Source organism: Meriones unguiculatus, chromosome 1 (assembly GCF_030254825.1).
Source record: "Meriones unguiculatus strain TT.TT164.6M chromosome 1, Bangor_MerUng_6.1, whole genome shotgun sequence".
NCBI lineage: Eukaryota > Metazoa > Chordata > Mammalia > Rodentia > Muridae > Meriones > Meriones unguiculatus.
Genome location: NC_083349.1, coordinates 111,357,425 through 111,371,724, shown reverse-complemented (window position 1 = coordinate 111,371,724; position 14,300 = coordinate 111,357,425). Strand labels below are relative to the sequence as shown.

Genomic DNA, 14,300 nt, shown 5'->3' with positions numbered 1-14,300 from the left:
GTGTCTGATAAGAAATCTAGACATCTCGGATGCACTCTGTTCAGGGCCTTGCAAAAATAAGTAGAGCCTTGGAAAACTTCTGGGTCCATTTCCAAGAAATAGCCAAGAGAAAAATGGCCATTAGATGGAAGGAAGGAGAAGTATGGGCTAGAACATGGCTAGAGCCAGCAGTTGAAATGCGCTAAGAAGTGAATGTACAGCTGGAGAGATAGCTTAATGGATAAGAGCACTTGTTGCTCTTGCAGAGGATTGGGGGCTTGATTCCCAGCACCAACATGGTGGTTCAGAGTCATCCGTAATTCCAGTTCCAGGGGATTTGATGCCCTCTTCTGACCCTAGGCATGCATGTCATACACAAACATACATGCAAGCAAAACACATAAAACAAGCTAATTTAATTTAAGAAAGAAAGAAAAAAGCAAGGAAGGAAGGAAGGAAGGAAGGAAGGAAGGGAAGGAGGGAGGGAGGGAGGGAGGAAGGAAGGAGAAAGAAAGAAGGAAGGAAAGAAAGAAAGAAAGAGAAAGAAAGAAAGAAAGAAAGAAAGAAAGAAAGAAAGAAAGAAAGAAAGGCAAAGATGGCAGGTGTACCAGCTGGTTTTGTGTGTCAAGTTGACACAAGCTGGAGTCATCAAAGAGGAAAGAGCCTCAGTTGAGGAAATGCCTCCATAAGATTCAGCTGTAGGGCATTTTTAAATTAGTGATTAATGGGGGAGGGCCTAGCCTACTGTGGCTGGTGCCATTCCTCGGCCAGTGGTCCTAGGTTCTATAAAAAAGCAGACTGAGCAAGCCACGAGGAGCAAGCCACTAAGAAGCACCCCCTCCTTGGCCTTTGCATCAGCTCCTGCCTCCAGATTCCAACCCTGCTCGAATTCCCGCCTGACTTCCTCCAATTGATGGACTATGATCTGGAAGTGTAAGCCAAATAAACCCTTTCTTTCCTCCCCAGACCTAAGAAAGAGAGAGAGAGAGAGAGAGAGAGAGAGAGAGAGAGAGAGAGAGAGAGAGAGAAGAAAGAAAGAAAGAAAGAAAGAAAGAAAGAAAGAAAGAAAGAAAGAAAAAAGATTTAAAGAAGTGCAGAAAGGGCAGCATTCTGGACTTTTGGAAGAGCTGTCTGGAATAACAGGCCCCAGTCAGTGAGTGTCACTAAGGGGACAGGTCCAGATGGAGCTATTGGTCCCCCAGCAGGCATGCTTGGTCCTTGAGCCACGGGTGGAAGCAGCCCAGGTCACATATGCGGAAGAGACAGGAAAAGATGGGACTCTTAGGTCCCTGGGTAGTGGCAAAGCTCTCCATCACAGGCCTGCTAGATCTGACCCCTGTTGTTGTGTTTCTTAGCACTTTGAGTCATGTGCCCCACTTGGGGTGAACAGTCAGAAGGCTCTGTGTGCCTACAGTAAGAAAAGAGGCTCAGTGAAGGCCCAGAGCCAGGCAGGCGCCTATGTAAGAAGCAAGCCCTTTTGCAGCTTCCCTTAGTCTCTCCACAGAGCTGGGCAGGAAGGGTAATGGAAATGAGCATATCCCTCCTCAGAACAATAGTGTGTGATGTCCCGACTGTCCCTGTAGGAAAACACTGTTGTTGTTTATTGGACCAACTTAGGGGGCTAAGAAGAGCAAGATCCCACACAACCTGTGCGATAGTGTCCAGGGCTCCCCTGCCCCCTCCCCCAAAAACCAGCACGTTGTTGGGATTTGTCTCCAGGACCAATATGGAAATTCAAGGCCTAACTCTGCCCCCACTTTCCCTCCCATAGTGCTGTGGTGCTCGATGGTAAAATTTATGCAACCGGAGGCATCGTGAGCAGCGAGGGACCAGCCCTGGGCAACATGGAAGCCTACGAGCCCACAACCAACACATGGACCCTCCTACCCCACATGCCCTGTCCTGTGTTCAGACACGGCTGTGTCGTGATAAAGAAATATATTCAAAGCGGCTGACATCAGCAGAGAGCCCGGGACAAGTCTATGGGACAAGTCTGGTGAGGCAAAAATGCCACACACCACGGTTATCTTTCAACACCAACGAGAGGCCCACAACACACAATCAAGATTCTCACTGCGCTAACATTTCGAATATTCTCTACACTGAATGTAGAAAATCATCCTTGCCTTTTGGGTGAAGCGGGGCACAGTGCTCCGGGCAGCAGGAACCTGGAACGCGCGGAGCCGGGGCTCATTGGCCAGCCGAGGCGCTTGCTCTGAACAGGGGCACTCACTCTGCCCGGTGCAATAGTTCCACATATTTTTCAACTGGGAGAGAAGCTGGTTTTTTTGTTGTTTTTTTTTTTTTTTTTTCTTCTTGCAGAGCAAGCTTGATCCCGAAACCACCATAGATCAGTTATCCTGTGACAATACCGGGCATCAGGCTCTTTTGGAATTAGATCAAAGTGTCCTTACCACTTTGATTCCTACTTTTTTTTTTTAACCAGTCTATACTTTCAAGTGGCCGAGAGAGAAAATGAGGAATGGGACTGTGCAGCACCAAGGCCTAGAAGAGGGGCTGGTTGCCACCAGATAAGAAAGAGGGCCAGCTGCTTGTGCAGGGCCAGGGCTGGCAGCCGCGGGGATCGCTGGGAAGAGCCGCCTGTCCTTCATGGGTTTTTCTACCATGTTTTTGCTGCAAAAGGACATGGTGGATACGCTAGCTTTCTCTTAGCCAGTATGAATTATTTAGATATCCAAGGCATTTTCTTGATACACAAAAGGCTATTTTTAAGTACTGAGAAGAGGAGGCCACAAGAGGGACAACGCTGTGGGGCTTCCCAAAGCTCTTTGTAGGTAGTACCAGAGGCGGGGCACTTGCTCTCATTTTTCTATGTGCAGAATAGAGGATCTCTCCTGAGGTGGGCCATGCCCCCACTTTATTTTTGGAAAAAGTGAACTCCCAGACAGTCCCAGAAGACTGTGCCTCGCGGAGGCATTGTCAGAGGGAAGGGTCTATTCTAGAAGAACACAGTTCTGGCTCCTGACGCCAGTACAGCTCCCTCCGTGAGGTAAAGCTGAGGACCCAGGCCCTGGGAAAGGGACTGAGGGAGGGAGGGAGGGAGAAGAAATGTCTACAAAGCACAGGAGACTATTTTTGATATTTATAGCTATATATTCAAGGCACCTGCCACGAGAGCTCTCAGGATGGGGACAGCCTTCTTAGACGAGCCATGACAGCCACGGCCAGAGGGGAACAAGCAGAAGCACTCTCCTTGTTGCCTTGTTGCATTGTAACCTGAGAAAAGGGAAGCCAGGAGAGGTCCGGAGGAGGCTCAAAAGAGAAAGGCCTTCCCATTAGTCCTTAGACCCTCAAACCTCACCCGGTCATCAGTTTCCATTCCAGGGCAGGAAGAAGGCCGCCGCCACCGTGCTGTTTAGTTGAAGTTAGTACCAAATACACACCATTTTTCTACCTGGAAAGTCAGCTCGCCATCACTTCATGATAAGAACCACTGACAGAGAGAAAGAGACAGTCCATGCTTTTCCATCACTCAGTATTGGATGACACAAAATTCCAGTCCTAACGACGGGCATCAACTTCTAGCGTTGCAAGTGCAGCTCCCACTTGACAAGATACTGAGCTTCGTTATGCAGTTTTTAATATTATTTATTATTTAAAAAAAGTAATAAGCACAAAACTACATACATTGTATGTCATTTAAAGTATTTATGTCAAACAGGGTGCAAGTGTGAACCCAAGGACTGGAGCACAAATTTCTAACTGCCTGGGGCAGGGCGAATGTGAGCATTGGTGTGCGTCTGCCTCCAAGGGAGGTATTAGTGGTCAACAAGACTCCGTGGATGACACTGAAATTCCGTTTCTCTCCTCATCTATCACACTGGAGCAAAACTGGCTATTTCTGTGAATGATACAAAACAGGGTTCTCTGTAATGGTATTGTATATAGTATATGTTTATTGTTAAGTTGTTATATTATAATAAATATATTTATAGATCTAGACTCGGAAGCCAATGCAATGTCTTTGTGTACCAGTTGTCTTTGCCTCAGTGGCACTATACTCCTGTGCGGGCCTGTCCTCCCTCTTGGTCATCAGGAGGATGTGTCCTCTTACAGGTGTCCATGTAGGTTTTGACGATCAGAGAGGACCCTTTTGCAATGGGACAGAGACAGACGAATGGTAACCTCCAAGGGACAGCTGAAAGTCAAGGGCTGTGAGGAGTTACAGACAAGGGGAACTGACCCAGGCCACTCCCTTAGTGTCTGTGGTTGTCACACCGCAGCCAGGCATCTAAAAAAGCTCGGTAGCCTGTTTTTACCCTCTTCACTTCTGCCCTGGGGCCGCTTTTTTTTTTTTTTTTTTTCAATTCATCAACCTAGAAGGAAATAAAAGATACTTCTTTCAGGGAGAAAATCAAATATGATTCCCATGCTAAGAGCCAGGCAGGATGGCCTTCCTGCTTCCTCAGTGGTGCCTGAAGGGTTCTCTCATCTGTCACACAGACCTGCTTTGCCTAGGACACCTAGGCAGGGTTACTTTTATGTGGAATGCCTCTATCAGGAAGGATGTTTTAGAAAAGAGGGTAGATCTTGCAGCATATTCATCCATATGAAGCCTCCATGTCCTTAATCCCTAAATCTCGTCTTGAGAGCAAAAGCTTAATAAGGGGAGCAGGAGGGTGAAAGTAACGGTTCTCCTGAAAACTTGGTTGAAACCTTGGCATGAGTGGACCATACACCTGTCAAATAAATATTTCCCTAGGAACATGAGTCCTGCAAGGAAAGGTGGAGACTGTCTAGAAGATAGCGATCATGAAGAGCTAAAATGATAGCCTGCGATAAAAAGCAGTATGTTAGCTCTGTTCTTATCTATTTCATTTATTTAAATGAAGGAACATGTTCTCATGGTCCACGAATAGTCTCTGTGTTTTGTATCTACCTGTGGGTAGTAAACAAATTCCATTTTACCATAAAAAGACAGATGAGCGCACTGGATTACGAGACCAGCCATGAGGACTGTCAAAGCATAACCAACCGCCTGATCTAACAAAGATGATGAGAAGACAGTTCTCGTTGCATGTGAAGATTTTTTTTAAGAACTTCAAAACAAGGGAGCAATCAGGAGAAATATCTATTGCCTGTGTGATGAACAGTATAGTCATTAGAGGGACCAGGTAATGCAATTGAAAAACATTAGTTAGTTAGGTGAAAATAGGTGTTAAAGCTAAAACTAAATTAAAAAATTAAAAAAAAAAGGTGCTGGCAAACTGAGTCCACAAGTAAAGAATGAGGTAACATTTTGTAGCTATGAAGTAAGTTAGCTCCCCAAACCTAAAGGGGGTGCTGTCCTGAGGGGGAGCATGGGATTCTGACCTAGTGCTGAGGACTCTGCAGACAGACAGCAAGGCAGAAGGCATCCTGTATCACAAGCTGGAGGAGCACTGAGAAGTCATCCTCTTCCTCCTCATCCTCTTCCTCCTCGTCCTCATTTTCCTCCTCTTCCTGCAGAACTGAAGACTAAAAGCACACACACATGCTAAGCGAGTACTGTAGGGCTGCATCCCCAATTCTCATTAGACAGCCTAACTACACAGAGCCCTGAATCCTCACAATCCAGGCACAGCACACACACACACAGACACAAAAATTCATATTTGTGCAAGATTGTAGCTTACAGTATGCAGCTATTCTAAGAGATCCACAAGCATGTGTGTGGATGTACATACAAGAACTCCCTTCACCAGACTTCCTAGAGTTGCTTAGCCCCAACAACGCCAAGACCAGGGTCCTCCCCAAGCTACCTCAGAAATCCTTATGTCAAACAGGACCAAGCGTGCGGTCCTCACATTGTGCTCACGAAATTGCAAGCATGCATTTTCTCTTTTCGGGGATTTGTATGATTTTAAGTAATAATAGAATTACTTCTATAATAAAAAGGTAGACATGCTATGCATATGGGGTTTTTTTTCTTTCTGTTTTCTTTTTCTTCAGTGCTAGGGGATCACACCCAGGGTTGCAGGTTAAACCGGTGAACTATGTCTCCAATCCTTGTACATGTGCTTTGAATGAGAAACAAAGTAATGTTTCCCTGAGTTTCAGTGTAAGAAATTCTTTGTGTGTGTGTGTGTGTGTGTGTGTGTGTGTGTGTAGATCACCATAAACAGTAAAGAAAGGATTCAAAATAAAGTATCTCAGAAAAATTATAATATCATGGATTGCCACACATACATTACCAAGATTCTGTGAAAGTCTTTACTTCCTTCTCCTCATCCTCTTCCTCCTCGTCCTCATTTTCCTCCTCTTCCTGCAGAACTGAAGACTAAAAGCACACACACATGCTAAGCGAGTACTGTAGGGCTGCATCCCCAATTCTCATGCTGCTCCCACTGTCACTCTCTTGAGACAGGTTGACCTTGACCTTAAAAGCCTCCTGCCTCAACCTCCTGACTCGCCACACTTAAGGGCATGCACCACATGCCAGGATGTGAAGGCCTTTTGATCACAGTACGTGCTCATACCACACAGCTACACGCAGCATCTCATTTACACTCTCGGCAGCACAGTGCAGCATCTCCACACTGAATGAACTGAAGAAAGGGATCAGCACAGAGGAGATCAGAGGAAACGAACGGAACAGGAACTTAACCCTGACACAGTCCTACAGAGGCTACTCAGGGAGGCCCACCAGGCTCTGAGAGTGTCCAGGGCCAGCTCAGTGACTCAAGAACCCTTGCTAAGCACACGACTTCCCAAGACAGTCCTTGCTTAGCTTCTGATTCCGGACCCAGTGTCCCTCCTTTCAATCACCTCTATTTAAATTCAAAAATGTTCACAGCAATTCTAGCACTTCATTAAAATACCACATTAAAGCATAAGGACCGTCTCTTTCATACTTGTCTTGACACGAACATTTGTGTTAGCAGACAAAGTTACAGCCAACTCTAGCCATAAAACCTGGAGACTGTGGGATGAAAGCTTTCTGATAATCTGCTTTTTTGTTTCTGAGGATGACTAAGTTCAATCAGTGTGGAAATCAGTGCAGCAACCAATGACCTGGAATGGAGATTTGACTGTGTGAGGGCAATTGCTTTCTCTTAAATATAATCCATTAAACGCCTTTAGTGGTGTATGGTAAACTACAAAGTGGCCAGACAAAATGATCTGACGCGCCCTTTTAAATGCGTGGAAGAACTTGACTCTCCCTACCGCAGATAACCTTTATTTCAGCGACACACAGAGTATAATGCTATTCCCGTTTTTTTTTTATTTTATTTTATTAATTACACTTTATTCATTTTTTATCCCCCCATAAGCCCCTCCCTCCTCCCCTCTTTTTAAGGCAGGTCTATGTACATCCCAGGCTCCCATCAAAACTACTACACAGCCAAAGCTGGTCTTGAATTTCCAATCCCCCTGCCACCACCACCACACAAGTGCTGGGAGTTCAGGCCTCTGGTACCAAATCAAGTTCTTGTACTTGCCAAAATAAACAAAAAAAAAAAGTAATCACATTCCAAGACTTTCTCAGGGAACCTTAAGCTATACACAAAATAACTTCACGCAGCGTTTAGAAATACTAGAATCTCATACCGAAGTTGACTTTACTTTTGCAACAATGAGACTGTTGGAAAAGGTTCTGTGCTATCATGGCCACTGAAACATGATGCAGGGGACCATTGTATTTTGATGGAGTCCAGGGTTTCTTGGGGCTATGTTTTTCTCTGTGGCTTTAGATTCCAATCATATACAATTTCAGAGAGCTAGTTACTGGTTTACCATTATTTTGACCTCATTGGGCATTTCTTTCATTATTATCTGAAACCATTACACCTATGAAATCACAAACACCGCACTTTGACAAAGGCTCTTCCCAGTGCATTCACGCATGTGTGGGCCCTCTTAATGTTCTGGCATTTTGTTGTTGAGACAAGGTCTGGTGTACCCCACTCTGGCCTCTAACTTGTTAAACAGTCAATGGTGAGGGTGGTCTTGAACCTCTGATTCTTCTGGTTTACCTCCTAATCCTGGGGTCACAGGCATGTGCCAACCCAGGGTTTCATATCCTCTAAATAGGCACATCTATACCCCCAGGCCCTGTATTCCCTCCTTAGGCCATAACCTTCAGTTGCTGACATATTCCAATGTCTCCTAGTTTAGCAGGACACCTTAAGGTCATGTCTCAGAAATTCATCCCTCCTCTTGGCAGCTGACTTCTCAGACCTGAGTCCTTCTACCAGATCCAGAAGAAAAACTACAGTCCTAACAATCTAAGGTCCAGCCTCCTCTGCAGCTTCTTTTGGGCAGAGAGCTGCAGGACCGGGGGAATCATATTCATACGGAGGCCTCATGTACCCCATTCTTCCCTGTCTTCATCCATGACTATCCTGAGCGCTCACTGTATGTTTCCCACCACACCAAACTCTGTGCAGCCGAGCTTATCTGAGACTGAGGGACTCCAAAGTTCTCTATGGTTTCTGAGCTTCATTGACATGGTGTAGGGCCCTGAACATTTGAAAATGCTGAAAGAACAGAACTGTCAACCCCAAATCTCCATCTAATGAATACTTTCTTCAGAAACAGATACTCTCTGATGGAAAAAAAAAAAAAAAAAAAAAAAAACCTTAAGAATTTGCTCTTAAGGGGCAGGGAGGAGATGAGGGAGGGAGGGAGGGTTTGGGAAGGAATGAGGGAGTGGGATACAGCTGGGATACAGTTAATAAAATGTAACTAATAATAATTTTTAAAAAAGATAAAAAAAAATAATTTGCCCTCACTAGTTAGACTTGCTTCAAAGAAATCCTGGAGAAATTTTTCTAATTATATTTACTTATTTATTTATTCATTCATTCATTTTTCTGTGTGTGCTTGCTTGTTCATGCACACACACACACACACACACACACACACACACCATGTACACATGTATCATGCAAGGCTCAGTTCTCTCCTTCTAACATCTGGGTTCCAGATATCAAACTAGAGTCATCAGGCTTGGTGACAAGTGTCATTACCTGCCATTCTATCTCAGTGGCCATAAAGGAATTCTTTAGGTGAAATAAGGAAATGTAGGACTACAGTACTGAAGAAAAAACAATAAATGTCTTTTAAAATATAACAAATTAATTTCACCCTTAAATTCCTAAAAGTATTTGTGACAGTTGAAAGAAAAAGCATTGTCTGATGGAGTTTTCAATGTATGTAAATACAACTATTGCATATGGATTGAAGATTTCTATATTTTGTATAAGGTGGAAAAATGTTAATTTTTAGGTAGGTTGTGAAAACGATGAAAAGTGTCAAAGAAACACCTACAAACTGTTCAGAGACAGCCAGAAACCCAAGAAATTAAAATGTAATAGTAAAGCTATTTAAATAGCCCAAAAGAATCAGGCAAAAATAAAAAGGAGACAAATGGAAAGCACAATAAAATAATAGAGCAAAATTCAGATATATGCTTAATTACTTTTGCTGTAAATCCCAGATCATACCCATGACTGCTATGTCCCCTTCCTATCCCACCCTTGCCCTCCAAAAATCCAGAAAATAACAAATGTCAGTGAGGTTGTGGGGAAGTTAAAACTCTATGCACCTTCTGCGGGAATAAAAATGGCTCAGCTGCTGAGGAAAACAGTATGGTAATTCCCCACAAAATTAAAAATGGAACCACCATATGATCCCGCTATTCTACTTTTGGACATATCCGTAAAAGAAATGAAAGCAGGGACCTCAAAGGATATTCATAGCACTATCTGCAACAGCCAAAGACAGAAGCAACCACATGCCCATTGAAGGATGGCTGGATAAACAGAATGTAGTGTGTTGCATATAATAGGATATTCTTAGACTTTAAAAGGAAGGAAATCCTGAGGGGTGTTACATCGAGGATAAACCTTGAGGACATAATGCTGAGAGAAATGAGGAAGATGAAATCCTCCCTATACAAGAGAACAAGAAGAGGCACATTTAGGTTCGGCATGGAGGCACATGGCTGTAATCCCAGTACTCAGTGATTTTAGAGAGGAAGACATGAGTTCAAGGCCATCATGGACTACTTCCAGACTTGCCAGGTCTATAAAGAAAAAAAAAGAATAAAATAAAAATATGATACATAAAAATAAAAAGAACAGTTAGATTCATAGAGACAGAAAGTAGATAGGTGCTGTGTTTATTTTAGTTGTTTGGATTTGAAACAAACTTCTGCAAACCACTTACACAAAGTACTAGAAAACTAACAGGCAAGTTCAGAATTAAAAATGGATGAGCAAGCTTAAAGAAAAACTCCTAGAGATTACCAGCAGCCAATCAGAAAAGGCTCTCTGCATCACAATAAACAAGCACAATAAACAAGGTCTCTGCTCCCACCCTAACTAGCTTGACACTAAGCAATCTGTTTTGCTCCATTTCGGTTTTCTAACTACAGAGCCAGCTCTTCCGCTCAGTGCCAGGGACCTCCCATTCTACTTAACAGAATAAAGTGTCATGCAGGTCTACAATCACTAATTAAAAAAACAAAATAAAACAGCCAATTAGATCATTAAAATGAATTCATTACAATTTTGATTTTGACCGATACATTAAAAGAAGAAAGGCTAGGTGAAAAAAGTAAAATCGTGGGAAAAGCAATGTCATTCAAATATATCCTTAAAAATAGACTGAGTACTAGGGGAGGGGCATAGGAGAAGAGGGAGGGAGGGATTGGGCAGAGGTGAAGGAGGGGCCACAGCCGGGATACAAAGTGAATGAATTGTAATAAATAATGAATAAAAAATAGACTGAGTAAGGATATTAATGACAGGTAAAGCAGAGTCCTGGACTTCGCAATTACCAGCAGCAAAGAGTAACACAATGACGAAACAATCCATTTGCTAAGAACACTGAACAGTTCTAAATGTGATACAAGCAACAGTAGAGCGCCAAGATACAGGAAGCGAAATGCACTAGAACCAAAGGAGCGGCCGTCAACTTCACAGTTATACTTGCCAGGCATCACACACCTCTCCCAGTAATTGATAAGAGTAGAAAGAAAAATTAGCAAGCATACAGAAGGCCCAAACAAGACAGTAACCAATGTGATATTTAGAGGACAATCCTAACGACAAGCAATGTCATTGTTTTTTTCAGGGGCACATAAAACATTTGCCAAGAAAAATCATGGCCACAAATCAGAATAAATTTAAAATAATTAGAATTCTGTACAGTATTCTTTGTCCATATAAGAATTAAATAAGAAACTAGTAACAGAAAACATGGGAAATGCCAAATACCTCAAAGTTAAACAACACGCACCTAAATAATTTAGGAGCCAAGGAAGTTCCAAGCGAAAGTAGCAACCTTCTGAATCGAAGGATTGCAAATGAAAATAAAAATGTCAGTGTATAAGACCTAGCTAAAGCAAAGCTTAATGTTTAACCCACAATGTTTACATTAGAAAAGAAGGTGGGTTTCCATTGAGTGAGCTCATTTTCCATCACATTAAAAGAAAAGTAGTACTAAAGAGCAGACATCAGAAAACAGGAAGAAAAAAAAAAGGCTCTGAGGAATGACGCCCAGCATTAACCTCTGGCTTCCATGTGCACACAGGCATGCACACTCATTCTACACGTGCGTGTGCGCATGCATCCACAGGATGCAGTTACATAGTGATCAGAAAACAAAGCATGAAGACAATTGCCAGTAGCTGGGCTTAGGGACATGGCTCAGTGTTTAAAAGCACCAACCGCTCTTGCAAAGAACTCAGGTTTGGGGCCCAGCTCCTACAGGTGCCTGTAACTCCAGTTCCAGAGGATCTGATGCTGTGTGGCCTCCAGAGACACTGCGTGCTCGTGATGGGCATGAACTCATGCAGGTATGCCCATATAAACACACTTAAAAGCCTTTAAATGGTCAGTATCGGAACAAAGAGAACACCACCACAGAGATGCAACAGAGATTAAAAGTAACAGAGGTCACCAGGGTTGGACTTGGGAGCTAACTTGAAATGACTACCATTGCCAAATGGGAGTGTTTCAGCACCACATAAACAGCAATAGTAAGGGCCTGAACCATCCTCGGGGAGAGCGGGGTGGAGAGATCATTCAATTGCTGAGAGCGCTCACTGTTCCTGCAGAGGGTGTGAGACCATTCTCAGCACCCTCACGAAGGGGGCAGGGCTCATGGCCACCTGTGACTCCAACATCAGGGGATCCACCACCACCTTCTGGCCTTCGCCGGCACATACACTTGTGGGCACATACCCACACAGACAATTTATTAGAAAATTTAAATAAATACACCTTGTGTGTTTAAGTCTATGAATTCATTCTATAATGAGTAAGAAAAGTAACTCATAACCTCTGGTTGACAGGGGGATAGTACAGATTTTTAAAATTGGTTAGGAGGACACTAAGGGACCCAGACTGGTGGGTATGACTCTGCCTATTCAAAGTGATGCTCTTCTGGAACTCAAGTATTGGTGAGAATCAGCTGTTGTCACGGTTTGCAACGAGTTGAACACAGAGAGTATGTTAGCCACATGAAGCAACTGGGCAGACGGTGAGAAACAGCATCTGTGTGTGTTACATATATAGCTGCTCTTGGAGCCTTTGATATTTGTTATGATAGAGAAATGCTGATTCCTTGTATACTTTCTAAGACTTGTGAAGAACGGAGAGAAGGAAATAGAAGAGGAAGAGAAGAAAGAATAAAGAAAAAGGAAGAGATCGGGGATGCTGTCAGCCAGGAGCACTCCCGTGCCATCACATTCACTCCCATCTTGGTGTGTTGGATGCACTGCTGGTGTGACGCAGCCAGGAATGTGGCCCACAAGGATGCGGAGCACTGGATGAAGGAGCCTGTGGGACCATGCAGACAGCAACACTGTCATCACACTTATGGGCAACAAGAGTGACCTGTACTACCCGCAGGCTGTGCCCACTGACAAAACCTGTGCCTTTGCAGAAACGAGCAACCTGTCCTTCAGTGAGAGGTCAGCCTTGGACTCCACCAACACATACATGGCCTCCAAAAACATCATCACAGAAACCAATCTGTGCTGTGTCACAGAAGTAAGTCACTGACCACATGGCCCAATGTGAGTTTCCCGGCAACACTGTGGCAAACGTCAACATGCCACCAACTACAGATGGATGTCCAACGGACTTCAGTGCTGCCAGAACCTGTGATCACCCTGCACCTCTGCCCCAGAGTACATGCATGTCCTCTGTCCTCAGTGTTAGCCAGCCCCTGACCACTGTCCTCCCGGCCCCTCTGTTGTCCCTCTGGAGCAGGCTGCTCCCACCCTCCTAATGAATGCTGCCTTCCAGGCAGCTGACCCAGGAAGAGCAGGAGTCAAGTGGCATCTCTTGTCCTGCCTGCTCAAGAGAAGCTTATGTACCTGCTCTTGAGTCTGGTAGGCATCTTTTTGGGGAGGTTGGTGGGATGGACAGGACCAGCCAGAGGAGAGGAAGATAAACAGAAGAAGTGAGCCTCTTCTAGTTTCCATAGCAGTCTCCAGAGTGATCACCTCCTTCCCTCTCTGGCCTGTTGGCCCACCTGCCCTGAATCTCTATCCTGGACCCTCTTTTTGCTGCTAACCAGAGAGCCAGGCATTAGAGGCTGGACAGGAGGACAGTCCTGGCTCTGTCTCCCACCAGCATGCCTTCAGCATTCTGTAACCTGCCCACTCCAAACCCTACCTGGAGGTTTATGCTAGGAGAAGACCCCTCCCTGCCTCTCTCCTTCCTTCTCTCTGCCCACCTCACCCCACTTCTCTGTCTCATGGACAGGAAGCCTGCTCCTAAGTGAAACAGCATCTGTGTGTGTTACATATTTAGCTGCTCTTGGAGCCTTTGGTATTTGTTATGATAGAGAAATGCTGATTCCTTGTATACTTTCTAAGACTTGTGAAGAACGGAGAGAAGGAAATAGAAGAGGAAGAGAAGAAAGAATAAAGAAAAAGGAGAAAAAAAGAGGCGGAGGAACAGGAGGAGGAGGAGAAAGCAGAAGCAGCTGCAGCAACACCAGCAGCAGCAGTAGCAGAAATATGGGAATCTGGTTAGAACAAAAGCAAAGAGGGAATCACTAACCCCACCTTTCCTATACAACCCGTGCCGGTGGATAATAACAACCAAGAGAGGTTCTCTTTGCGTCTTCCCACCGATGAATGGGTAAGCCATGATTATATTAGAACTCATTCTGCAAAGCAATCAATTATGGTTATGTTGGGATAGAGTGTCAGTCACTGCTGACATCACAAAAAGAACCAGGCACTGTGTGTCCCTAACAAAGAACATACTGCCACTTGTGAAGCCAACTTGCAAAAAAATAGTAAAATCAAATAATACTGGAATCTGATTAGATCTCTAAATCAGTGCTACCCAACA

At 44.2% G+C, this 14,300-nt stretch overlaps 1 protein-coding gene across 6 annotated transcripts in view; it reads left to right on the top strand.

The window, feature by feature from the left end:
- Klhl29 (kelch like family member 29) overlaps positions 1-3,942 on the top strand; it is a 294,873-nt gene extending 290,931 nt beyond the window's left edge. For 4 of the 6 annotated variants that reach the window (XM_060365570.1, XM_060365561.1, XM_060365551.1 and 1 more), the window contains 2 exons: positions 838-912; positions 1,751-3,942. In XM_060365570.1, the coding sequence (XP_060221553.1) occupies positions 838-912; positions 1,751-1,934 (259 nt within the window). In that variant the 3' untranslated portion in view covers positions 1,935-3,942. The remainder of the gene's footprint in view (positions 1-837; positions 913-1,750) is intronic. The other 2 variants (XM_021644969.2, XM_060365555.1) reach the window with 1 other exon arrangement.
- The last annotated feature ends 10,358 nt before the right edge of the window (positions 3,943-14,300 follow it).